The 26,580-nt window shown below is 41.4% G+C and overlaps 1 protein-coding gene across 1 annotated transcript; it reads left to right on the plus strand.

Moving 5' to 3' along the window:
* The first annotated feature begins 692 nt into the window (after positions 1–692).
* LOC138677087 (tumor necrosis factor receptor superfamily member 10B-like) lies at positions 693–25,926 on the plus strand. Its single transcript, XM_069766950.1, has 9 exons — positions 693–858; positions 7,280–7,379; positions 17,854–17,985; positions 19,531–19,645; positions 20,380–20,465; positions 20,918–21,007; positions 22,104–22,123; positions 23,859–23,973; positions 25,423–25,926. Exons 1-9 carry the CDS (start codon positions 790–792, stop codon positions 25,704–25,706), a joined length of 1,011 nt encoding a protein of 336 aa, XP_069623051.1. The 5' UTR covers positions 693–789; the 3' UTR covers positions 25,707–25,926.
* Positions 25,927–26,580: the final 654 nt, after the last annotated feature.

The following is a 26,580-nucleotide window of genomic DNA, read 5'->3' on the forward strand; positions in this document are numbered from 1 at the left end:
CAAATTTTGCATAAACCCTTGAATATATACAGACCTAAAACTAGACCCCCCAAACTAAAACATGGTGGTAAGGTGTGCAAATCAAAGCAATGTGAACAATGTCCTAATTACACATCATATCACTGAGTGCTGAGCATACACTGACACCACAATTGTACACAACCCGGGAGGATGACGAAGGTTTAGTTCTTGGGACAAATGCTGGTAAGGCTACGTTCACACTAGCGTTGCGCCGCCCTGCGTCGGCGACGCAACGCGCGACGCACGAAAAAACGCGCACAAACGCACGCAAAAACGCGCGCGTTTTGCGACGCGTGTGTCGTTTTTTGACGAGAATCAGACGCACAGAAAATGCAACTTGTTGCATTTTCTTGCGTCCGACGCTAGCGTCGTAAACGACGCAAGTGTCAAAAAACGCCACCCAAAAAACGCACGCGTCCCCTATGTTAAACATAGGGGCGCGTCGCCGCTGCGTCGCCGGCGCAACAGCGACGCACATTGGCGGAACGCCAATGTGAACGTAGCCTAACATATGAGAATATTTCAGTCACTAGTTTTTTTAAAGTTATTGCAATTCCAGCTACTGCCCCTAGTGGGAGCTCTAACATTTTCGATGGGTGTCTGGATGTTTCTCTGCAGGTCACAGGAGGCGGGGCCAGAATTCTCTATAAATGCTTGCACAGAACCCTGAGAAGATCTGTCATGTTGAGAGACGCAACGAGTCAACATCACTTCAACTCAACTTCTAAATTCCCTTCTCCCGGACACTAGTCTTTGGATTATCTGCTCATGGCCCCACAAGGGGCGAAAACCAAATTGCAATTTCTGGCAATGACCCTGGCCTTATTCTTCTTTTTGGTAAGAGTTTAAATACTTTAAACTTTTAATTTAGAAAAAAATATTATATACTGTGTGTGTGTGTGTATATATAATATATAATATATATATATTATACACATACATACTGTATATATATATACACTGTAAATATATATATATATATATATATATATATATACACACACACACATATATACACATATATACACAATATATGCACACATATATATATAATTTTTTTTTCCTTTTTAAGTTTTCTTTTTTTAATTCATTATGTCTCGGTTTCGCATTCTCCCAGCACAGTGACAGGGATCCACATTTCTATAATATTCATATATTTAATCTGTGTTAGTATAAAAAGACTGAAAGAAGCAAAAAACCTGATAAAAAAATCTATTAGTACTTTATGCAAATGCATCTTAGAGTCCATAAAATATAATTATTAATTTTCAGGTACTATAGAACGGTAAGAAACCTAATCCGTCGATTATATACTGTAAGCATTCTACAAATCATCTATAAAACATTTCAAAATGTATTCAATAATATATGTATGTATATATATATATATATATATATATATATATTATCCGTAAATTACACAGAACCAAACTGATCCATTTGTTTAGCCACAGATCAGGAAAAAAAGTATATTAATGGTAATTTTATGGTAATTTATGCTACAATGGTTGATTATTGTTTTACACTACATAAATAAGAGGAAAAAAACGCAGCGATCCTACCGTAAGTCAAATGCACAAATTAAAAAAATTAATACAAATAATTTTTTACATTTTTTTTTTATTTTTTAAACATTTTTATTTCAATATTTTTTTTTCATAAAATTATGACGTAATAGTTTTATCATTTGCGTCATTAATTATTAATGGCAAAATGCAATGTCTTAAACCATGAAAATAAGTGGTATAACTGGTATAAGGGGGGAATGTTTTCGCTTGGCCTTTTTACATATCTATGTTGCACACGGGCAAAGCTATAGTAGGTGCATGGGTTGTAGTCACACACAGGATCTGGATCACAAGGGGTCCAATAAGATCCCTTTGACACATAAGTCCAACAATATTAAAGGGGTATTCCCAATTTTGGACGTTATCCCTTATCCATGGAATAGGGGATAGCGTCCCAATTGCTGGGGGTCTAACTGCTGGGACCCCACCGATCCCGATAGCCATAGTTCTAAGTTGTCCCTTGTGAATTGAGTGGAGCTTGATCATGTGCACTGCCGCTCCATTTAGTCTTAAAGGGGCCCCGGAGATTGCCGAGCGCTGCGCTCGGGTGGTCTTCGGTACACCCATAAGAATGAATGGAACGTCAGGACACATGATTGACCTCTGCTCCATTCACACAGGATTCTTTGGAGACCCGATTCTAGGGATCGATGGGGCTCACGCAGGGTAGATGTCCAGCTACTGGGAAACTTGACAATACCTCTTTGAAGACCCATAATAGTTGGAGGCTTGTTGGAGTTTTTCCATTTTCAGGTGCCTTCATGCGAAGTCATATGCTATATTATGGCATTAGCTATGTCACGTATGATTGGTTTGCAGTAAGCCCCATCCAATATGGACACTTGGTATGTCAATAGTGAAGACTTACAAGGGGAAATAAGCTACAAACGAGCCTTCACAATCCTTGGTATGCCGCCGATGAATGAGCAAAACACTTATCGGGCGGCTGATTAGACCTTTCCTACAGTCCATTGAATCATCGTTACCAGGAGCCCTTCTCCTCTAGTACACGGGAATGTGCTACCGACATCTTACCGGCTGTATGGGGGCACAATCATAGTAATGATCTCCATACAGTATGACAGACTGAGGCTTTAAACCGGCGCCGACCGATGAGTGTGTTCTCAACCGGCAAAACACCGCCCAATAATTAGTGAGTCCATTAAGACCTCAGAGTCTTCCGGTCTTCTTTCCCCGAGACCCAGCTGGTATAGGCAGCCTAACAGGCAATGCTCTCTGGGAAATAACATGCAAATAAGCTCTCCGTGATTCTTGTAGTAGGAGAACTCATCTGCAATGATCCGGGACGATACAGAACATTCAGGGTTTATTATTAGTAAGGTTTCATCGAGCGCACACTAATTATGCGCAGTTTATATTTAGTGTGTGGCGGCACCATCTCACCACTCCCAGGGCAGCACGCATGTCGCCGACTCCCGGTTATTATCGTAATTTATTACATTTCTTATTATAAGCCATGCATCATTCACCAAAAATTATATAACATTATAATTGGTATGATTGCTGGGCAATTCTTGTAAATATCTATGAGGCCTCAATCAAATGTCTTTTTTTATTATTATTTGCTATCCATTTTTGATCCGATTTTCATTTATTTTTGGTCCGTTTTCCCATCAGTCCATTTTTATTGAATATAAAAAAAAAAATATTCCAAACTTCTAACTGGAAAAAGAAAAATTGCAGCGCTAGCGTGCAACACGAATGTATTGCGGTGCTACACAATTTATTGACAATTTGATAATTTTTTTTGGGGGGGAGAGGGGTGGTGTTGCAGGCAATTGATGTACACTGGTTGTGTAAAAGCTTCATGGACTTATATATTACAACATACTGGAAACTCTCCTTCCTTGTTCTAGAAGGAGAAAAAGGAGTTGAGTCATTCTACACTACACCCTTTGAAATGAAACATGCCCGATACACGTGACTCCTTTGTACAGGCCTAGGGTATGGCATTTGCCGGGACTTTTCCAAATTTTTGGAAAGGTCCCAGGAAATTTCGGTATTTCCAGGCCAAACAGAGATGAGGCTTAGGCTACATTCACACTAGTGTTTTTTTCAATGCGTCGTTTATGGGGAAAAAATGCATCCTGCAAAATTGTCTGCAGGATGCGTTTTTGCCCCATAGACTAACATTAGCAACGCATTGCGACACATTGACACACGTCGCAACCGTCGTGCGACGGTTGCGCCGTGTTGTGGCGGACCGCCGGGAGCAAAAAAACGTTACATGTAACGTTTTTTGCTGCCGACAGTCCGCCATTTCCCACTGCGCATGCGCGGCCGGAACTCCACCCCCACCTCCCAGCACCTCACAATGGGGCAGCGGATGCGCTGGAAAAATGCATCCGCTGCCCTCGTTGTACGGCGCATTCACTGCTAACGTCGGTACGTCGGCCCAACGCACTGCGACGGGCCGAGTCCGACGCTAGTGTGAAAGTAGCCTTACACAAATGAGCCTTTCTGGTCTGGATTGGTGAAGTCCTGGCCACGATCGGGAATGGGACTAAAGTGTCCCTAGATTGGCAACGTTGATAATGTGACAGCAAACTAGAAAGAGGTGCTGAAAAGTTTGTACACCAGGTTGTCATTAAATATATTCGGGATTTTAGATAATTTTATTTAGGTAGAGATAATAAAAAATGCAGGGGTGACACAAGTTTTGTATCCGCTGCATTTTTCAAATGATGGTAACCTCTTGGCCTTATTTAATATCTGTCTGGAAGGCTTCCTCATGGAAAATGAGGCTGACTTTCCTTTGATCATGACTCATCCTTCAAATCGAGCACAATTGTAAAAATTCATTACATAATCATCCTGCGTAAATCAAGTCATGAACTCATGGATGATTAGATAATCTTAGATCTGGTTTTGTAATTGCGATCTTCAATGTAAAATCAATATGGCCGCAATGACCAACAAACAAGGTCGGGAGAGTCTTTTTAAAAGGATTTTCCCATAATTGAACGTTACCCCATATTCATAGGATGGGGGATAATTTGCTGATCGCTGAGAACAGAAGTCAGTCCCTTAGACACTGTATTAAGCGATGGTCGAGAATGCGCCCCTCTATTCCAACCAGACATGATCGCGGGATCTAAAGCCCCTGTTCTCCTATAGGGGTAGGTACAAGGATTTTTAATTTTCTTTTCCTTTTTTTTTTTTGCTTTTATCTCCTCGAGTTTAGGGAAGATGTATATATTAACCACCTTCCCATCACGGCCATTTACTTTTATGGTGATAAACCCCTATATCATGAGAATGGCAGGCAATGAACTATTCCCAAGCGATAAGCTGCAGGCGTCATTGTAATATATTGCTGAATTCCTGGTGACATCCCCTGCAAGGAACATTTATATATATATTTTTTGCTAATTTTTCCCAAAATTTTTAAAATTTCATTTGCATTTATATAAGTCTGTCGGACTGGAGATAGGAGGAAACATTAGGCTATCCTAGCTTTTTCTCAAACCTACAGATCATACATATTAGTGATTTAACACTAGAAGTCCCAGAAATTTCGAGCTCAAAAAGTTCCAAAGGTAGAAATGTTAAAGGACCCCTCTCTGGGACTTCTAATGTTAAGGCCACAAATAATAGTGAAGACTTAGTAGATGAAAATATGGATGAAAGGTTAATACCTTCCTCCCAAGTCCCGTGTGACAGACGGAAACATGTGACGCTACCATGATGTAGGTAGGCTTTCATAGCCCGTCCACTTTAGAGCGCCGAAGAGCAGCCTTTCCCGTATTGGCACTGTGTGAAGGGGGCTGGATGACTGCTCATTTTAAATGCTAAGCCAGGACCCAGCCTGGAGAAAGGTGTCAGGCCACGTTAACACTATCAATATTTGGTCAGTATTTTACCTCAGTATTTCCAAGCCAAAACCAGGAGTGGGTGATAAATACAGAAGTGGTGCATATGTTTCTATTATACTTTTCCTCTGATTGTTCCACTCCTGATTTTGGCTTTCAAATGCTGAGGTAAAATACTGACCAAATTCTGACTGTGTGAACGTGGCCTACAGGACATACTCACCCCATGAATCTGTTCCCTGCTCTGGTAGCCTCGCCACAACGGAAAGCATGGCATCCCACCCACGAGACAACAGGTCCTTCTGCCGATCAGTGGCCTCAGATGTCAGTTCATCGGTGGTCATGATGTTATCTCTTCCGATTTGGTGCAGTTGAAGGGACTAGTGTGACTTCTTTGGCTCTTTCTCCAGACTGCTTTACTGTGCAGGTTTAATTTTTACTGGGGAACCCTTTTAAGTTCATTTCTAGATAATGTAATAAAGGAAGGCAAATACATTTAAATATTAAAAATGACCTTGTTGTTTGGTTATCTGACACGGATCATCATTTGGTTATCTGACACGGATACATCATGAGAGTGCCCAATACAATTTGACTTACCTTAAAAATTACCGTACAATTTAATACTACACGCTTTTTATGGTATTCATTTTTCATCATTTATTCATCATCATTGTGTTATTATACAAGTCAATTTATTGTAATATGCGGCCGTAACCATTTCATTGTGAAGCTCGTGGTTTTGAACTTTACTTCCCAGGCGCCGGAAGCTTAGGAATGCAGTCTTACGACTTTTGGTCTCGATTACGTAACAAGCCTGTCTTCTCTCTGGTGTTTGTTTTTCCCGCACAATGGAAAAAAATGCACAGTCAGATACGACTTTAAGACGAGAGAAATTATATAAAAGGGGGTTTAATTAGAGGTGAGCAAAAATATTCTCACTACCCTAGTCTGGTGACCACTTTGGCACTCCATGCCAGCCCGACCAAGGGATTGGCGAACCTCTTTGGTTGGCACTCTAATCCTGACAACCTAGGTGCCCCCTGTGAATAAAGCCCCTCCCAGGACATCTTGATATCATGATGTATATCGCAGCCAGGATGCCGGCATTCGAGTGCCTGTTAAGGGGGTTCACATTGCCCTGTTGTCTGCACGAGCCCTAACCAGGAATAAGAAAAGAATTGTTTCTAAGTAATCCCTTCTCTATAGGATAGCTGGGGATAAAACTGCTCAATCCCGAGAATGGCGCTCTGTAGCATTCTGGTGTGAATAGAGTGGAGGTGCGCATTCTTGTGTTTGACTCCATTCATTGTCTATGGGACTGCTGGAAATAACAGTCCTGTAGACAATTAATGGAGCTTAAATCGAAAATGGGCACCTCCACTCCATTCAACAAATGGCTCTGCAGAGGGCCATTCTCTGGATTGCTGCGGGTCCAAAAGGTCCTGTGAATATAGGATAATGGTTAATTCTGGACAAAGCCCTTTAAGCTAGGTGTGCTAGTAAAATCAGATAGTACCTGGGAATCAATAGGCATAGTGGTGTACTATAAATACTACACCCAATACATAGCCTTCCTTCTGCTAGTGGACAGATTCTTCCTGAGGCGATGTCACATCAGTGCAGATCCCTCCTCCCTCTCACAGCTCTGATACGTTTTTTTTTTTTTTGGAAACTGAGGAGATTTTAGAACATTAGCAGAAACTTACTAACGGATAAAGGGGAAATACAGGTTGTTAAACAGCGAGGGTGATGCCACTAACCTATGATAACATATGCTCCAAAATGTAATGAGCTAGTTTCTAATTCAATATACGCTGAATGGGAAAACCTAACGCTGATACGTCTTTCCTGCAGGGTCTGGTGCACACATTCCCCCTATCTGGAAGCACTGACTTTGATCCTGATGAAATTTACTACATGAATGGAAACATTCGGTGTCGGAGATGTTCTCCAGGTAATTTCGACTTCTTTTTAGAATATATAATGCCAAATATAATGTTAGAAAAATATATCGTTGTAACTTAGAAAATCCAGGAAAATTGGTAATATTCATGGATGACGCAGAGGAGACACTGCCGCATGTGATCACCACCATCAATAGATTTAGTAAATGCTCGGGATTGTATATAAATTGGGACAAATCCGCCTTGATGCCTCTCTCCCATGTTTCAGCAGATCCTCTTAAGGAGCTATCCTTATGGACAGTGGTGTCCCGCTTTAAATATTTAGGGATAATTATACCCAAATACAGTAGATTTGACCTACAATTTAATGTCCTCCCGTTATTGGATCTAGTCAAGCATGAATTTCCGGTGTGGAGTGAATTACCCTTGTCTGTTTCTGGTCGCATAAATCTGAGCTGATGATCTTTTTAATCATAGACCTGAGACAGGGACAAGGGGGCATCCTCTACGTCTGGAGGAAAGAAGGTTTAGGTATAATAACAGACGTGGATTCTTTACTGTAAGAGCAGTGAGACTATGGAACTCTCTGCCGTATGATGTTGTAATGAGTGATTCATTACTTAAATTTAAGAGGGGACTGGATACCTTTCTGGAAAAGTATAATGTTACAGGCTATATATAATAGATTCCTTGATAGGGCGTTGATCCAGGGAACTAGTCTGATTGCCGTATGTGGAGTCGGGAAGGAATTTTTTTCCCCAATGTGGAGCTTACTCTTTGCCACATGGTTTTTTTTTGCCTTCCTCTGGATCAACATGTTAGGGCATGTTAGGTTAGGCTATGCGTTGAACTAGATGGACTTAAAGTCTTCCTTCAACCTTAATAACTATGTTCACTATGTCCACTGTGTTACTTCCGAAGCTCAGCTATTCCCTTCAGCACAGTGCAGTTCCTGTACCCAGATCCTTTTTTTCAAATCTAAATTAGTTAATCTCATCCTTTATATGGGGGAAAGCCAGGCCTAAACTTAAATTACCTACTTTACATAGATCCAAGCAAATGGGAGGTGTGGCGCTACCTGACTTTTTCCTGTATTTGGCCGGACAACTTAGGGCTCTTGGTTAGTGGATGCCTGGGGGTCATCTACTAAACTCGGAGAGTCATCTGGCCCACGCTGCGAAGCTTGATTGCCCGATAGGCTTTTTAGAAATTGATAGACCCAACACCTCTAAATTATTACGGCTTCTCCGCTTAGCGAGGTTGGTTTGGAAGCAGGTGAAAAAGACCATTCATTTTGAAGGGATTATAGCCGAAATGCCATTATGGAATAATATATACTTCCCGGAGCTACTGAACCACCCATCTACTCAATTCTGGACCTCATGCGGTGTTGTTTCCATTAATAATTTGTATGAGCAGGGCGTCTTAATGTCTTTCGAACAGTTACAGATTAAATATGATATCCCGAGGCCCCAATTCTTCCGTTATCTGCAACTCAGATCAGCAATACAAATCGTACATGCGCAGAATAAATACCATGCTAATAATATCATCCCTTCCATTAATTGGGATCCTTAAATCACAGGGGCCCCGGGGTCTTATATCCACATTGTACACTCATATGTTGTCCGTAGGTGCGGACTCGGAGGTATTGCCGGTTAAGGAAAAATGGAAATTCCTAGTTCTTGATCTTCAAGATGAGGACTGGGAGACAATCCTTGAGTCCCCATCTAGAGTGTCCCCTTCGGCCAACAATAAGATGATCCAACTATATATAATACATCAATCATATTTAACCCCGTCATGACTATTTAAAACGTATGTAATGTAATGTATGAGATGCCATACAGGGGAAGCAGACTTCATACATATGGTCTGGGGGTGTCCAGTTATTCAATCCTTTTGGAGTGAGGTGACATCGTTACTAACCTCCCTTGTACATATCCCCGTTCCTTTGAACCCATTTATATGCTCGGGTGTCCTCCGAGTATTTTTTAGTGCTCAGAGATTTAGTTTTTCTTGCCGCAGCTGAATGATTTACATGTGTTAGCCAGCATAAGTACATGTGGGGGTTGCCTGGCTGCTAGGGAATCCCCACATGTACTTATGCTGGCTAACAGATGTAAGGCAAGAAAAACTAAATTTCCGAGCACTAAAAAATACTCGGAGGACCCCCGAGCATGCTCGAGAAATCTCGAGTAACGAGTATATTCGCTCATCGCTAATGTTAATATCCCTGGTGGTCTTGAGTCCTTTAGATTAATGTCAGAATCCCTTGTAGGGTTATTGGCAATGGAGGGGTTAATGTTAGGACTCACAATATTCTAGGGTTGTTGGGGGGTTTCATTTTAATATTCATGGTGGTCTAGGTGGGTGAAGGGTTTAGAATAGTATACCTGGTGGGCTAGAGCAGTAAAACTGGTAACGTTAACATTTACAGGTTTATTTTAGGATCCCTGGTGGTCTAGGGCACTAAATCGATAAGGATTGTATACATGGTGAACTGGAGCGCTAAATACTGCTAATGTCAGGATCCTGGTTGGAGAATTGTATTTTTTATGATCCCTGGTGGTATAGAGAAGGGATAAAAATTATAAATAAAATATATCTAATAATAAAAATGAGTCTACATCAGACAAGGACGGTGTGGTCATGCGATATTGGGCACTATAAATACATCTTGCGGTAGGTACATGGGACTAAGATTGCAGCAAGCAGAGCCACAGAAAGGAGAAGTCTACGAATGGTGAAATACAAATGGCCAGATTTATTTTTGTTCTATTTCCAAGAAGCCTGGAAAACCCCGGATATTTTGGTCATTAGTGTTATAATTATATGCGAAGTGAATAAAAATCAGCCAAAAATATAGCATCACTTTAAAAATGGTGGTAGATTTTGGCCTTGTGGCGGCGGCGCTGCACCTCCAGTACCCCATATGCTGCCGAGTGGTGCCTCTAGGAGAGAAATCTCCTGATTACGAAATTAGACGGAGGAGGCCACCATTATAATTTTGGGATTAAAAAGCTGAATCGGAGTCTGTCAGCACAATATGACGGTTCAAACCAAGCACAGGCACTAGGTGCACCCCTGGTGTGGCCGAACAGATCAGTGCACCTTCCTCCCTACTTGATTAATATCTATCTCTGCCCCTCTCTGTAAAACCTCAGCTGTCAATCAAAGAAGAAGGGACAGAGATGGCTGCAAAACTTCCAGGTCGGAGGGTGCACTGAACTGTTTTGGCCACACCAAGGGTGCACCCAGCATCTGTGCTTTGTTTGAACAGTCACTTTGTGCTAACAGACTACCTTTAACTTGAAACTTTTGGGCTCCGGTGCAAAATTGTATAGTAGACCCCCTTACCCCACTTTTTATTGTAATACTGGTGTCTTTTGTGGTAAAGGGGTCTTTGGCCCTCGTCGGCAGGCAGCTGCATCCCCTACAGATATGCCCCTGTCTATAGGTTGTTAGCGATATTACAGAAGAGCTGCAATACCAGACACAACCTAAAGACGGGTGGGGCGCTGTTCACAGAAGACAGACTAGTTTTTCTAATTTCGTATAACCCCTTGAAGAAAAGTATGGAAGTCGATTCAGAGCTAGAAAAACAGGGGAACTTTCTTGTCTTTACGTATTGCCTTCCCTTAGTCCGTATATGCACAACTGGAGCCCCTAAGTGATCTATCCGCACTGAGATCACCTGGAAGACCCCAGGATGAAACACTGGTTTTAGCTGGTGAAATGCCATATTACGCACTCGCCCCTCCCCAGTGTCTTGTGATCTGCTTTATCAGGGGAATTTGGACTGTGGACTGGAAAGACGGGAATTTCCTGATCTAGTTCATCCGGTTTTCGGCGTAGTGAAAAGAGTTTCTGCTGCAAAACCGGCTAAATATAGAATATATAAGACTGAGGATACACATTCTATGGATGATTCATTAAGGGGTTTTCTCCAGAAAACTGTCCTAGGACACTTTGAAGGTTGCAAACGTTTTGAGACTTTTGCCATTTTCGTACCAGTTGGAAGCAGCTCTGCCGAAATGCGTGGAGCTGAAGAGGAGACATTGCAGGATGGAGCGTGGCTATGCCCGCTTGTCAAGTTCAGCAAAAATGTCAGAGTTCTTACGACAGAAGTGTTTCTCCAGTCCTTGACTAGAGTAGCATTTCTGTCTACAGGGGCAGATTCAGAGCTCATAGACCAAACTGGTAATTGTTGTGTGCCATCTTTAGGTGCCTAAAGGACCCATTAGATGAAAGCCGCGTGACTTCATTTGTCAGAAGAGAAGGATCCGTCTAATCTTTTTGTTCCGATCAGCACACAAATAAACCACTGCCAGATCCTTCTCAAGGAGAATAAAAGGAGCGATCGGCTGATCGTTCCTGCGTATGGGGTAATCCGGGGAGGTAGCTCTCATTCAACTGACATTCTGTATGGCCGGCTTTAGGGTCTGTAAACCAGAGCCATGGCGTTCTCTGTGCACCACAATATGGGTCTCTGTAGCCTTCGGAGGAATAATACTGGCCTGTGTTGGGCATCTTCTTGGTACTCCTTCTGGCAATCTGGTATGATGGCATCATCAAGATGCCTCGTGGCAACTCAACATTGCTACATGTTCCCATCTCATGTCTTTATATGACAAATCCTGGGGAAATTATGTGATAATCAGGATGGGTATTTTGAGATATCCGTGGGCAGCCATCAAGACACTACATATGGTACTGCCATCCTAGATATGGCAAATAGGGGGGCACCAAAGCTGTACTAATCTACGTCTAAGCTCCCCTTAGTGGTGGCTTCTGGCTCTCCATGTTTTAGAATTTAATCTCTGGCTGTTATATAATTTGGACATCTGACAATGAGTTTTGGGGTGAGGGTTTGGATGCGAGAACCCCACCAGTTACTAGAATGAAGGGGTATGACTATCAGCTAGGACCACTTGTAGAACACATTGCATCATGTCCTCACGTCATGCCATGACGTTATGTGACGAATTCTGGGGAAATTAAGTGATAATCAGGATGGGTACATTGATATATCCATGGGCAGCCCTCAGGACACTACATGTGGTACTGCCATCTAAGATATGGCAAATAGGGGGGCACCAAAGCTGTCCTAATCTACGTCTAAGCTCCCCTTAGTGGTGGCTTCTGGCAGGCAAAGATTTAGACTTTAGTCTCTGGCTGTTATATAATTTGGACATCTGACATTGATATTTGGGGTGAGGATATGGATGCGAGAACCCCACCAGTTACTACAATGAAGGGGTAGAACTATCAGCTAGGACCGCTTTTAGACAATTGGTTCTAAATCAGAATCTAATTCATTCATTTCCGGTTGGTATGGCAACGAGTGTTATGTTAGAACACATCACGCCACTATATCAGGGTGCGGCTCTGTACAGCAGAGCGGTGATGTTGGAAAGGTTTTCAGGGCGGCAAGGAGACACATTCAGGCATTTTGCCGGTATCACAGATTGCTCACATAGTTTTCTGTTGACACATTCCGGTTCTAAGAACATTTCCGTTAGAATAAAGCCTTTAACTTCACAACATCCTTCTGTATCCGTCTCATTGCTTTAACCAGTTCAGGACCTTCCTTCCTGACCAGGCACAATTTTGTTTATTTTTTTTTTCGTAACTGTGGTTTAAAGAGCGATAAACATTTTTGTCATTCGGCTATTGATATCATTTTTGCATCTATTTTTTTTTCCTGGGGCCTAATATTTATGTTTCTGCTAATAACCAAGAAAAATTATCTTTCACAATTGGTGCAGAATCCAACCAGAGGAGCAGCACTTTTAGACCTAATACTATCTAATAGACCTGACAGAATAACAAATCTGCAGGTGGTTGGGCATTTAGGAAATAGCGACCACAATATTGTGCAGTTTCACCTGTCTTTCACTAGGGGGACTTGTCAGGGAGTCACAAAAACACTGAACTTTAGGAAGGCAAAGTTTGACCAGCTTAGAGATGCCCTTAATCTGGTAGACTGGGACAATATCCTCAGAAATGAGAATACAGATAATAAATGGGAAATGTTTAAGAACATCCTAAATAGGCAGTGTAAGCGGTTTATACCTTGTGGGAATAAAAGGACTAGAAATAGGAAAAACCCTATGTGGCTAAACAAAGAAGTAAGACAGGCAATTAACAGTAAAAAGAAAGCATTTGCACTACTAAAGCAGGATGGCACCATTGAAGCTCTAAAAAACTATAGGGAGAAAAATACTTTATCTAAAAAACTAATTAAAGCTGCCAAAAAGGAAACAGAGAAGCACATTGCTAAGGAGAGTAAAACTAATCCCAAACTGTTCTTCAACTATATCAATAGTAAAAGAATAAAAACTGAAAATGTAGGCCCCTTAAAAAATAGTGAGGAAAGAATGGTTGTAGATGACGAGGAAAAAGCTAACATATTAAACACCTTCTTCTCCACGGTATTCACGGTGGAAAATGAAATGCTAGGTGAAATCCCAAGAAACAATGAAAACCCTATATTAAGGGTCACCAATCTAACCCAAGAAGAGGTGCGAAACCGGCTAAATAAGATTAAAATAGATAAATCTCCGGGTCCGGATGGCATACACCCACGAGTACTAAGAGAACTAAGTAATGTAATAGATAAACCATTATTTCTTATTTTTAGTGACTCTATAGCGACAGGGTCTGTTCCGCAGGACTGGCGCATAGCAAATGTGGTGCCAATATTCAAAAAGGGCTCTAAAAGTGAACCTGGAAATTATAGGCCAGTAAGTCTAACCTCTATTGTTGGTAAAATATTTGAAGGGTTTCTGAGGGATGTTATTCTGGATTATCTCAATGAGAATAACTGTTTAACTCCATATCAGCATGGGTTTATGAGAAATCGCTCCTGTCAAACCAATCTAATCAGTTTTTATGAAGAGGTAAGCTATAGGCTGGACCAAGGTGAGTCATTGGACGTGGTATATCTCGATTTTTCCATAGCGTTTGATACCGTGCCGCACAAGAGGTTGGTACACAAAATGAGAATGCTTGGTCTGGGGGAAAATGTGTGTAAATGGGTTAGTAACTGGCTTAGTGATAGAAAGCAGAGGGTGGTTATAAATGGTATAGTCTCTAACTGGGTCGCTGTGACCAGTGGGGTACCGCAGGGGTCAGTATTGGGACCTGTTCTCTTCAACATATTCATTAATGATCTGGTAGAAGGTTTACACAGTAAAATATCGATATTTGCAGATGATACAAAACTATGTAAAGCAGTTAATACAAGAGAAGATAGTATTCTGCTACAGATGGATCTGGATAAGTTGGAAACTTGGGCTGAAAGGTGGCAGATGAGGTTTAACAATGATAAATGTAAGGTTATACACATGGGAAGAGGGAATCAATATCACCATTACACACTGAACGGGAAACCACTGGGTAAATCTGACAGGGAGAAGGACTTGGGGATCCTAGTTAATGATAAACTTACCTGGAGCAGCCAGTGCCAGGCAGCAGCTGCCAAGGCAAACAGGATCATGGGGTGCATTAAAAGAGGTCTGGATACACATGATGAGAGCATTATACTGCCTCTGTACAAATCCCTAGTTAGACCGCACATGGAGTACTGTGTCCAGTTTTTGGCACCGGTGCTCAGGAAGGATATAATGGAACTAGAGAGAGTACAAAGGAGGGCAACAAAATTAATAAAGGGGATGGGAGAACTACAATACCCAGATAGATTAGCGAAATTAGGATTATTTAGTCTAGAAAAAAGACGACTGAGGGGCGATCTAATAACCATGTATAAGTATATAAGGGGACAATACAAATATCTCGCTGAGGATCTGTTTATACCAAGGAAGGTGACGGGCACAAGGGGGCATTCTTTGCGTCTGGAGGAGAGAAGGTTTTTCCACCAACATAGAAGAGGATTCTTTACTGTTAGGGCAGTGAGAATCTGGAATTGCTTGCCTGAGGAGGTGGTGATGGCGAACTCAGTCGAGGGGTTCAAGAGAGGCCTTGATGTCTTCCTGGAGCAGAACAATATTGTATCATACAATTATTAGGTTCTGTAGAAGGACGTAGATCTGGGTATTTATTATGATGGAATATAGGCTGAACTGGATGGACAAATGTCTTTTTTCGGCCTTACTAACTATGTTACTATGTTACTATGTTAACTTTATATTCTCTTTTTTATTTTTTTGCTGATCTCAGTGGGAAAATAAAAGATGTGTCCGTTTCTCCCAGTTTTGGTAAAAAAAAATTAGGACCACTAAAATACATTTTAAAATTTGCTTCTACAAATATTTATATTATCAGACACATTTTACCTTGGGTAGGGAAGGTAACAACAATTTGGATTGGCTGTGGCTGTATATTCATTTATTTATTTTTTGTTTTTTTAGTTACGGTATTTATTTCATAACATTTCAACGTTTAACTACTTTTTTTTGCCTCTGATTTCCATTGTAACTGAGGCTAGTATAATAACCCCAGTTACAGTGGAAACTTACCCTTCTGGCTGTATAGCAGAGCTGACTGGGTCCAGAGGAGGCGGCACGGACAGCGCTTCCTATTACTCTATACACAGGGCTTGTTCATTGCTGTGTACACAGTGATCAGGAAGGCAGAGACCCAAGGTTGGGGCTTTTCAATAGAGTAGAGGGGAGAGGCTCCTGCTGCAGTCAGTTATCGTTCAGTCATACACAGGACTGTGAGGAGCAGGAGAGGTGGATATGTTTGAGCTCCTTGGACACATGGAGATGATTTCTTTATACAGTGGGGCAAAAAAGTATTTAGTCAGTCAGCAATAGTGCAAGTTCCACCACTTAAAAAGATGAGAGGCGTCTGTAATTTACATCATAGGTGGACCTCAACTATGGGAGACAAACTGAGAAAAAAAAATCCAGAAAATCACATTGTCTGTTTTTTTTTAACATTTTATTTGCATATTATGGTGGAAAATAAGTATTTGGTCAGAAACAAACAATCAAGATTTCTGGCTCTCACAGACCTGTAACTTCTTCTTTAAGAGTCTCCTTTTTCCTCCACTCATTACCTGTAGTAATGGCACCTGTTTAAACTTGTTATCAGTATAAAAAGACACCTGTGCACACCCTCAAACAGTCTGACTCCTAACTCCACTATGGTGAAGACCAAAGAGCTGTCAAAGGACACCAGAAACAAAATTGTAGCCCTGCACCAGGCTGGGAAGACTGAATCTGCAATAGCCAACCAGCTTGGAGTGAAGAAATCAACAGTGGGAGCAATAATTAGAAAATGGAAGACATACAAGACCACTGATAATCTCCCTCGATCTGGGGCTCCACGCAAAATCCCACCCCGTGGGGTCAGAATGATCACAAGAACGGTGAGCAAAAATCCCAGAACCACGAGGGGGGATCTAGTGAATGAACTGCAGAGAGCTGGGACCAATGTAACAAGGCCTACCATAAGTAACACACTACGCCACCATGGACTCAGATCCTGCAGTGCCAGACGTGTCCCACTGCTTAAGCCAGTACATAAAGGGGCCGTCTAAAGTTTGCTAGAGAGCATTTGGATGATCCAGAGGAGTTTTGGGAGAATGTCCTATGGTCTGATGAAACCAAACTGGAACTGTTTGGTAGAAACACAACTTGTCGTGTTTGGAGGAAAAAGAATACTGAGTTGCATCCATCAAACACCATACCTACTGTAAAGCATGGTGGTGGAAACATCATGCTTTGGGGTTGTTTCTCTGCAAAGGGGCCAGGACGACTGATCCGGGTACATGAAAGAATGAATGGGGCCATGTATCGTGAGATTTTGAGTGCAAACCTCCTTCCATCAGCAAGGGCACTGAAGATGAAACGTGGCTGGGTCTTTCAACATGACAATGATCCAAAGCACACCGCCAGGGCAATGAAGGAGTGGCTTCGTAAGAAGCATTTCAAGGTCCTGGAGTGGCCTAGCCAGTCTCCAGATCTCAACCCTATAGAAAACCTTTGGAGGGAGTTGAAAGTCCGTGTTGCCAAGCGAAAAGCCAAAAACATCACTGCTCTAGAGGAGATCTGCATGGAGGAATGGGCCAACATACCAACAACAGTGTGTGGCAACCTTGTGAAGACTTACAGAAAACGTTTGACCTCTGTCATTGCCAACAAAGGATATATTACAAAGTATTGAGATGAAATTTTGTTTCTGACCAAATACTTATTTTCCACCATAATATACAAATAAAATGTTAAAAAAACAGACAATGTGATTTTCTGGATTTTTTTTTCTCAGTTTGTCTCCCATAGTTGAGGTCTACCTATGATGTAAATTACAGACGCCTCTCATCTTTTTAAGTGGTGGAACTTGCACTATTGCTGACTGACTAAATACTTTTTTGCCCCACTGTATATTTTTCAGTATTATTTGAAAAATTAGACAAAATATATTAAAAGAAAATAAGGGAAAAATTACTAGGATATGACATTTTGCATTAGTGGCCTTGTTTATATTGATGAGTACCAGAATGTCCAGTGTGGTAGGGTTGATAATTCTTATATACTTTTGTTTCTTTTGTAGGTTCTTATGTATTGAGTCACTGTACCAGCCCGGATTCTCTGGGTGCTTGTGCACCATGTTATCCTGGACATACATACAGCGAGCACCTGACTGGTATGACGTATTGCCTTCCATGTAAAGTGTGCCGTGCAGGTGAGCTACCTCTCCAGTAGTTTCTGTGACGCTAGTCACAACCCACGGCCAGGCCGTGAGTCAATGAAGTCAGACATTTCGTGGTCAATACCAAAAGAGCACATAGTATACCAAGGGTAAATACGAAGTCATAGATCAGGTCACATGCCAGGGTCAGAATGTCAGAGAAATAGTGGATAAGCAAAGGGGTAATAACAAATGGGTAGTCAGAACACGGTCCATAGTTTAGCAGCAGAATATCGGATGCAAAGGGGCAATAACAAACGGGTAGTCAGAACACTGTCGAAAGGTCAGCAGCAGCAGATCAGAACTTACAGAGATCACAGGCTTAGAACAAATTTTTGACTGGCAGTGATCTGGGCCAGACAGCTCACCTAAGTAGCAGGGCAATTACCAAGAACTGGGAGCACTTCTGCACTGACAGTTCAGCACGCCCCAGCACAGGATAGGATGACAGATCTGTCCATCACTGAATCCCAGACACTCTGAGCAGAGGAATCGTAACAGTTCCTTTGTTATATAAAGATATATATATTTTTTGTATATGTCTTTTTTTTTGTGGGAGGTCAATGAGTCCTCTTTTAATGTAGTGGGGTAGCATGCTAAACATATGAAGCGCTTTTTCATCCATGAGTTAAATACCTCTTAAAAATCCCTGATTCTGCTGCTAAATTGCCACATTGCAGAAACTTTCACATTTGTTGCATCTGGAGCGCACTATGTGAAATCTCTGCTCTGCAATCTTCTCTGATTGCTTGTGCTTCCAACCTTCCCTCCTAGATGCTGCCAATCACATTGCTTCTGATAGGGAGGAGTGAAAGCACAATCCCCCCCAAAGAAGACAGAAGAAAGGCCCAGTTGGTCTGTAATCAGAGATTTCACATAGCGCACTACAAAAGCAACAAATGTAAATATCTCTGTAATGGAGTGACGTAGTGCGAAACAGAAAAGAGCTGCAGAATCAGGGGAGCTCAGGGATTTTTAAAAGGAATAGAACTACGGTAATTTTTTTTTAAATTACAGGTCCTCTTAAAGACAGCTCCATTGTGAGGATTTCAGCAGTCTACCTTCTCGGAGTTATACAGGGAATAGGCTCTTTGTTTGAGGACATATTGTACCATCCAGAAATCGCTTAGCTGTGGCTTATTCATTAACTAAACCACATTCACGTGCTAGACCTTTCTAGTAGGAAGAGTGTGCAGGAAGCAAGGGATTTTCCAGCCTAACTACTGAGATAATGTAAAAGTGCATTGTCAGAGTGACAGCCAGCTATGAAGAACAGTACGATTATATTCATATAGCCAACATTAATAATAATGACTTATTATTTGTTTCTATTATATAATTTGTTTGTATTGTTTGTGATGATCAGCAATGAAGAGATAGTTTAAGCGAGGCTTTCCTTGACCAAGGGTAAAGATTATCATTGCTGTCCTAACCGTGGTCAAGAAAGAGTGGCTTGTTTGCACCCCTTCCGAACACACCCCGCACTCATAACAATGCCCGCCAGCCTCCTTCTGGACTCATCAACTTTATCATTTACAGATCAAAGAGAGGAGTCTCCATGCACGATCACAAAGAACACCGTGTGCCAGTGCAAGGAAGGAACTTTCTGCCCTCCTGATGAATCCTGTGAGATCTGCCAAAAATGCACAACCAGGTGAGGGCTCAGCATGGCACGTGGGCCTCTTATCCCCATGCACTAAACACAAACAGAAGATTAGTGGATCATTCGTGGATATTTAGCTTTATAATAGAACTCGAGGTGACACTTATTTGACCAAATTGTGACATTATCACTCCCTTTTTGGGGGGATACTTGCCTGCTATCCAAAGATAAGGCCTCATTCAGACGTCTGTTTTTCTCACATACGAGAAAAACGGATCGATTATTTTGATCAGAGTGTGGTCCGAGTGTTATCTGTTCGTCTCGTACATGGAGAAAAGAAAAAGTTTCTCCACCTTCTCCTACGTCTGCACTCAGATGTCATGTCGTCTGAGTGCAGTCCGATTTTTTTTTCATGGACCCACAGACTTGCCAATTTTGATCCGAGACTAAGGTCTTCCGAAGACTGCTCAGTCCGTGAAAAATCAAGGACATGTGAAAGGTTCCGGAGACTATCACAGGTATGAGTGTTCTCCGTGATAACCATGGATATCACTTGTAGGGGAAAGTCAGACGTCTGAATGATGCCTAAAGAGCATCTTATGGCATATGTATCCTCTCTGATCCTTCATTCCATACCATGTGACCATCAGTGATCCCACAATAATTGGGTAAAGCCGGGTTTGGACGACTGTAATCTAAAATATTTGCAAATTGTTTTCAAGCTGAGCTATAAACTTTTACAAGATATGTGCTCATTGTGATCTAGTGTTTTCTTTGTCCTTCAGTTGTCCACCAAATGAGGTGAAACAGGCACCCTGCAATTCCACAACCGACACACAATGTGCACCTCCAGAAACTGGCAGCAATCTAAGTAAGCTCCTCCTTATTGTCTTCTAGTAATGATATTCGTCTTCCTGTTGCCGTAGTTCATTTAAAATGTGTACAACAAGCTGTAACTACAAAATTGTCTCCACAACAAAAGCTATAAAACAAGACCCAGACTTAATTGTATGTAACTCTGCGTCCAGACTATGAATGAGGCAGCTCCCTCTCTCCCTCTCCTAGCAGGAACTCTCACAGCATCTAAAGCACCAACCAGTAGCTGAGCGGCTACATCCAGCCATTCCTCCGCATGTAGCCAAACCCTTATATCCGTGCCTCTTTTAGCCTATATGAACAGCTCTGGAGGTGGCACAGTATCGGCAGCTTAAATCAGCAGCTACATGTCATCCAGTGAATAAATTGCATATGGTTGAGGGCTTATAGCTCCAGTTCGTTTTCCACCTGACATACGTGATATCTAATTTTGCTATTCTTTTTCAGTCGCCATCCTGGTGCCTGTTGGGGCAATTCTCATCCTCTTGTCGGCTGGCGCCTGTGTCTGGTTCTTCTGGATTAGGAAGACCATTGAAAGTAAGTGTACGATTGAACCTCTGTGGTATGAAATAGTGTAAACCAATTGACTACAGCCTACAGCTTTCCTGCTGTTAATAAACTTCAACCCTCAGCATTGCCTGCCAGTCATGGAGTCGCAGTTTGACAGTTTGCAGATGTGTCCTGGACTAGAGCATAATATGTACCTATAAAGTAGAATTCGGCCCTTCAATCAATTAGATTCCTTCAACCCTCCATCCCATCCCTCACCAACCAACATAGGATCCCCTTTACCGTCTCTGACTCATTCCTGAATAAAAGATTTGAGACTTAAATTTAATTAAATTGGCCACAGCAGCCATTTTATTAACAAATATATATTTTAATATTGGGTCAAATTCAGACATTCGGGAAACAGGGCCCATGTAAGGACCATATTGCACGGACTGACCTCGGGACTCCCATCCTGCACTCAACAGCCTCATGTCATGTTTATGATGCTGTCAGGTTTGGATCAGGACACCCCAAACTAGTCTGCGTATTATGCTCCATATTTCACGATGTAGGGGGTCATTGGAACTCCGAAGGTCAGCCGTACAAATAATGCCAATACTCTTTATTTTCCACCATTTTTACTCTTTGGCACAGGAATATCACACTGCATCGCATATGGCTAAACTTTCCAAACTGCTCCTAATGACACCGCCTGATGTGTCATCCTACCAAAAAAATGTTCTCCATAAATTGTGGGGGTCATACCCACGATCAGACCCCCACTAACAATTACCCTTGTCCACCTATAGCCATCGTGACACAGCTGAAATCAGCCACCGCACTCCCGCACCTTAAAGAGCTGATTATACATTAGAAAGGGAAATCTGTGTACATTAAACCATACCGGAACTTCACGCATCATCAAGGGGGACAGGCGGGGTCTTCTCTACTCGTCTAATTCTGTGCTCCCTGCCCACTCTTTACATCTCCTCCTACTTCACCCCCTACTTTACCAGCCCACACCAGCCCCGTGTGGGGTCTTCTTCACCCTTTGGCTCAGGTTTCAGCCTCTTTCTTTATATTTTGTCTCATTGTAGATCAATTCCAACTAATTTTGACTTTTTAAAACATTTTTTTTCAGGATCAAGATGGATCCCAAAGGTAAGTGCAAATGCCCCGCTGCTGCTATATTTGTTCTTCTAACACGTGTTGTCTCATTTTCTTTTTCTACAAATGGTGTACTTTGCATTTACATAGGACATGGTACGCAGGTGTCGCACTAGCTTGGACACCAAATGCACGCATATTTGCCTTTACCTGTCCTATAGCATATGGAAGATTCTGCTGTCACATTTCGCTTCCTTTTATTTTCCTGTTGCAGTGTCACGCACCGCTCTCGTCGCTCACAATTTTGCAATAAAGGAAATTACCTTTGGTGATTGCATAAATAGTATCTAAACAATGGAAAAGATTGAAAAAGTACCTAAACTTTTTTATCATTACTATTTATTTAATGAGAGATCAACTTTTGCAAAGTGATGAATTTTTTGTTATAGACTCCTTTACCTAATTTTGCTTCCTTCTCTCTCCAACATCAGGATAAAAGTGCAGTTTTAACTTCCGAGTTCATGCTGTTTTAGTAGCTCTGTGTCCTCCATACAATAATGCCGTACAAATAATGCCAATACTCTTTATTTTCCACCATTTTTACTCTTTGGCACAGGAATATCACACTGCATCGCACATGGCTAAACTTTCCAAACTGCTCCTAATGACACCACCTGATGTGTCATCCTACCAAAAAATGTTCTCCATAAATTGTGGGGGTCATACCCATGATCAGACCTGTGCATAAAGAGGGAGAAGCTGCTGGCTAATAGGAGACCCGGACAACTCTGCCATGCAGCCAGCAGGCTGCGTTTCCCCTGTAACTGGGGCTAATATATCAGCCTCAGTCACAGGGGAAATCACATGAAAATAAAAATATTTCAAAATTGAAAATTAAGACCCCCCTTCCAAAGGTCTTTTATGAATTATGAGGGTCACAATGTGTAAAATAGATGAATATTTAAAAAAATAAAATAAAAATGCCACGGTCAACCCAAATTGCAGTTACTAGCCGCTCCCAAGTAAAATAAAAAAGAAAGTGTCCAATATATATATATATATTATTTAAAAAAAATGCCCAAAACAGACACTTATTTTTTATTTATATTATTTTTTTTGTTTTTCTTCCAATATCGCCCAATATCAACAAATGGAAAAATGGAATCCGATATATCACGAGAAGAAGACAGAAAAATATCCAAACAAGAAAAACTGATTTATAGCTTTTTACAATGCATATATGAAAAAAAAAAAACACCAAAACATACTTGGTCAGGAATGTTAATGGCCCAGTCTTGAACTGGTTAAACTTTACCTCCCTTCCCCCATCATTTCACAGGAAAAGAATTTGCAAATAGTGTCTGAGTAGTGATCCTTGCTAGAGCTTCAGTTCAAAGCAGCTACTGAAACAGCATAAACTAGGCAGATAAACCAGCACGATGTGCGAGATAGAAGGAAGCTAGAGTGTATTACAGAGAGTCATCTCTTTGCAAACCCTAATGAATAATTAAATGTAAAAAAAGTTTAATTACCGTACTCTTTAATCATTGTATTAACACATAAATTATTATTCTACGTCCACATTGGCCATAAGGATGGCAGAATCTTCACCATATCTGTGCTGTATATCTTACCCCGTCCCGCCCTTTTTCTTCTTTCTTTATACGCCAAAGCCATATATTGCTGATTTTAGTTGATTATATATTTATTTCCGGCACATATGGTAGATATAAGCTCCGACATGTTTGTGTACACCGACTGAGACATGCAAACTATATTTTACTGGCAGATATTAACTGTGTCTTTCAAATGTGATGAGGCTTCAAGGGAGGACACAGAGACACCTTTCCTATCACCGACGCTTCACCTGAGGGAAGGCATTGCAGAAAATGAACGAAATGAAGGTAGGCCGAAATTTAAAATCTCTCCTATAGTTTTAGTTTAATCCAGTCCTACAAATGTGTGTATGTACTAATAGGCCAAAATCGCAGTCTTTAATTGCAACTGGATGGGCAGATTTACAGAACCAGAAACACATGGGCTACTTGCACAAGTAGTCTGTAGGAACCTGTTCACACACCACCAAGAAACTTGAAGACACAAAAGAGCACAGTGAGGTCAAAAAATACTCTGTTATAAAAAAAAATCACAGTAATAAGCAAGTGCTAGTCAAAAGATGGAAAAAACAGGGTATTTACTTGATACGTTTTTTTGCAAAAAAAATGTATACTAAGCTGCTCCACCAATTGTCAATGGGCAGATTTAACCTGAAACCTCCAATCCTGCAGTTTTACCTTGAAAGGATAATCCTTACAAACAATCCATTAGTTTTACCTTGAAAAGACAATCCTTACAAGCAATCCAGCAGTTTTGCCTTGGAAAGACAATCCGAACAAACAATCCAGCAGTTTTGCCTTGGAAAGACAATCCTTACAAACAATCCAGCAGTTTTGCCTTGGAAAGACAATCCTTACAAGCAATCCAGCAGTTTTGCCTTGGAAAGACAATCCTTACAAGCAATCCAGCAGTTTTGCCTTGGAAAGACAATACGAACAAACAATCCAGCAGGTTTGCCTTGGAAAGACAATCCTTACAAGCAATCCAGCAGTTTTGCCTTGGAAAGACAATCCGAACAAACAATCCAGCAGTTTTGCCTTGGAAAGACAATCCTTACAAGCAATCCAGCAGTTTTGCCTTGGAAAGACAATCCTTACAAGCAATCCAGCAGTTTTGCCTTGGAAAGACAATCTGAACAAACAATCCAGCAGTTTTACCTTCAAAGGACAATCCTTACATGATAGCAGGGTCTCAGGGTTTCATCTGTAAAAGTGATCAGATTGGTCAGAAATCTCTGTGTATAAACACAGCTTACAAGGAAGCTGCATCAGAAAATGATTTATTGTTTTTAATCCAGATTTTTGTGTTAAATTATTTTTTTATTTTTATTTTGGCATTGTTTTTTTTTTCTCCTATCACGATCTTTATTCTAAAAATAAAATTAATAATCTTGCTATTTTCAAAATGGCCGCTAGGGCTCTTTTAGACTTTCAGGCAAAGTTTACAGCAGTTTCCTATCAGCAGAGGAAGGATTAAAATGTTGAATAATGCCTCTCTACGCAAGAGAGGATCCACCAATAGGAAATGTAGCCCCCCCTTCCTTCATAAAGACCTTTGCACACGCTCATTAGATGCTTCAATGTAAAAAGATAGGGACTGACCATTGCTGCTAATGTTCATGTGAAGTCCCTCTAGATTTGCTCTTGTAAAACAACTATGTAAGCAAACCATTGTGCTGATATCTGTGTGTGATTAAAGCCGCCATCTTACAACATGTTTCCTTTTTATCTTTACAGCCATTAACAGTGTTTTCAATATTTTTGTGGATCTGGTTCCTGCATTTAAATTTGAAAGATTTGTTCGAGAACTGGGACTTTCTAGCAATGAGATTGAAAACATAAAAGCCGACAACACAGGCACAGAAAACCAGCGTTACACCATGCTGTCACGATTGCACCAGGATAAGAAGTTTGACGTGAACATTGGGTTGAGCAAACTGGACTCCATTAAGTTGAGGAAAGTGGCGCAAGAAATAACTGATAAATTGATTGCGGATGGACGGTTCGAGAGGTCGACCTAAGAGCTCCATACACTTTAGATATTTGTTGGCCGATTATTCAGCTAGTGCCTATCCTGCCTATCTTTACCATTCACGCGCTAAAATCGGGCAGTTTGGCTGACATTAGTCTTATGTGTATGGGGGCTTTAGAACAAAATCTTATTTATTTATTTTTGTTAAAAAAAAAAAAACTTCTGAAAAAAAAAATCCATAAAAAAAAATATTTAAAAACTACCCCCCCCCCCAAAAAAAAATAAACCCTTCATCAAAAACCAAAGTCATGAGCTGTGTAATGTGTCATTGATCTGTGGGAATGTGTTAGTGTAACTGAAACTCACCGTCCACTGCCCAGCTGACCAAGGAACTGACTATATAGCCAGAAATATCGCCATTTTTCGATGCGCTGTAAGGTGTAAGGGACAAAAAATGGCTATATACGTATAGCTGGTGGGCGCTTGACCTCAAGTATGCAATTTTGCACATATGCTGTGCAAATTGACACTGTGGACCACTCCCTTTTGCTACAAATCGTCTCATCTCTTGGCATCACAGACTTGGCCCTTTCCTGGATCTCGTCATATCTGACAGACCGAACATTCAGTGTCTCCCTCCCCCACGCCACTTCCTCACTTCGCCCCTATCTGTCGGTGTTCCTCAAGGCTCTGTTCTAGGACCCCTATTCTTCTCCATCTACACTTTCGGCCTGGGACAGCTCATAGAATCCCACGGTATGCAGTACCATCTCTACGCTGACGACACGCAGATCTACCTATCCGGACCTGAACTCACCTCCTTACTTACCAAAATCCCACACTGTCTGTCTGCTATCTCGGCCTTCTTTTCTGCTCGCTTTCTACAACTGAACACGGACAAAACAGAATTCATCATCTTTCCC

The sequence above is a fragment of the Ranitomeya imitator genome, chromosome 4 (genome assembly GCF_032444005.1).
Source record: "Ranitomeya imitator isolate aRanImi1 chromosome 4, aRanImi1.pri, whole genome shotgun sequence".
In the NCBI taxonomy this organism is placed as follows: domain Eukaryota; kingdom Metazoa; phylum Chordata; class Amphibia; order Anura; family Dendrobatidae; genus Ranitomeya; species Ranitomeya imitator.

Coding starts and splice junctions, on each gene's coding strand:
- LOC138677087 (XM_069766950.1), top strand. CDS start 790: ATGGCCCCACAAGGGGCGAAAACCAAATTGCAATTTCTGGCAATGACC. Junction 7,380..17,853: donor GTGTCGGAGATGTTCTCCAG/GTAATTTCGACT, acceptor TTTCTTTTGTAG/GTTCTTATGTATTGAGTCAC. Junction 20,466..20,917: donor AGAAACTGGCAGCAATCTAA/GTAAGCTCCTCC, acceptor ATTCTTTTTCAG/TCGCCATCCTGGTGCCTGTT.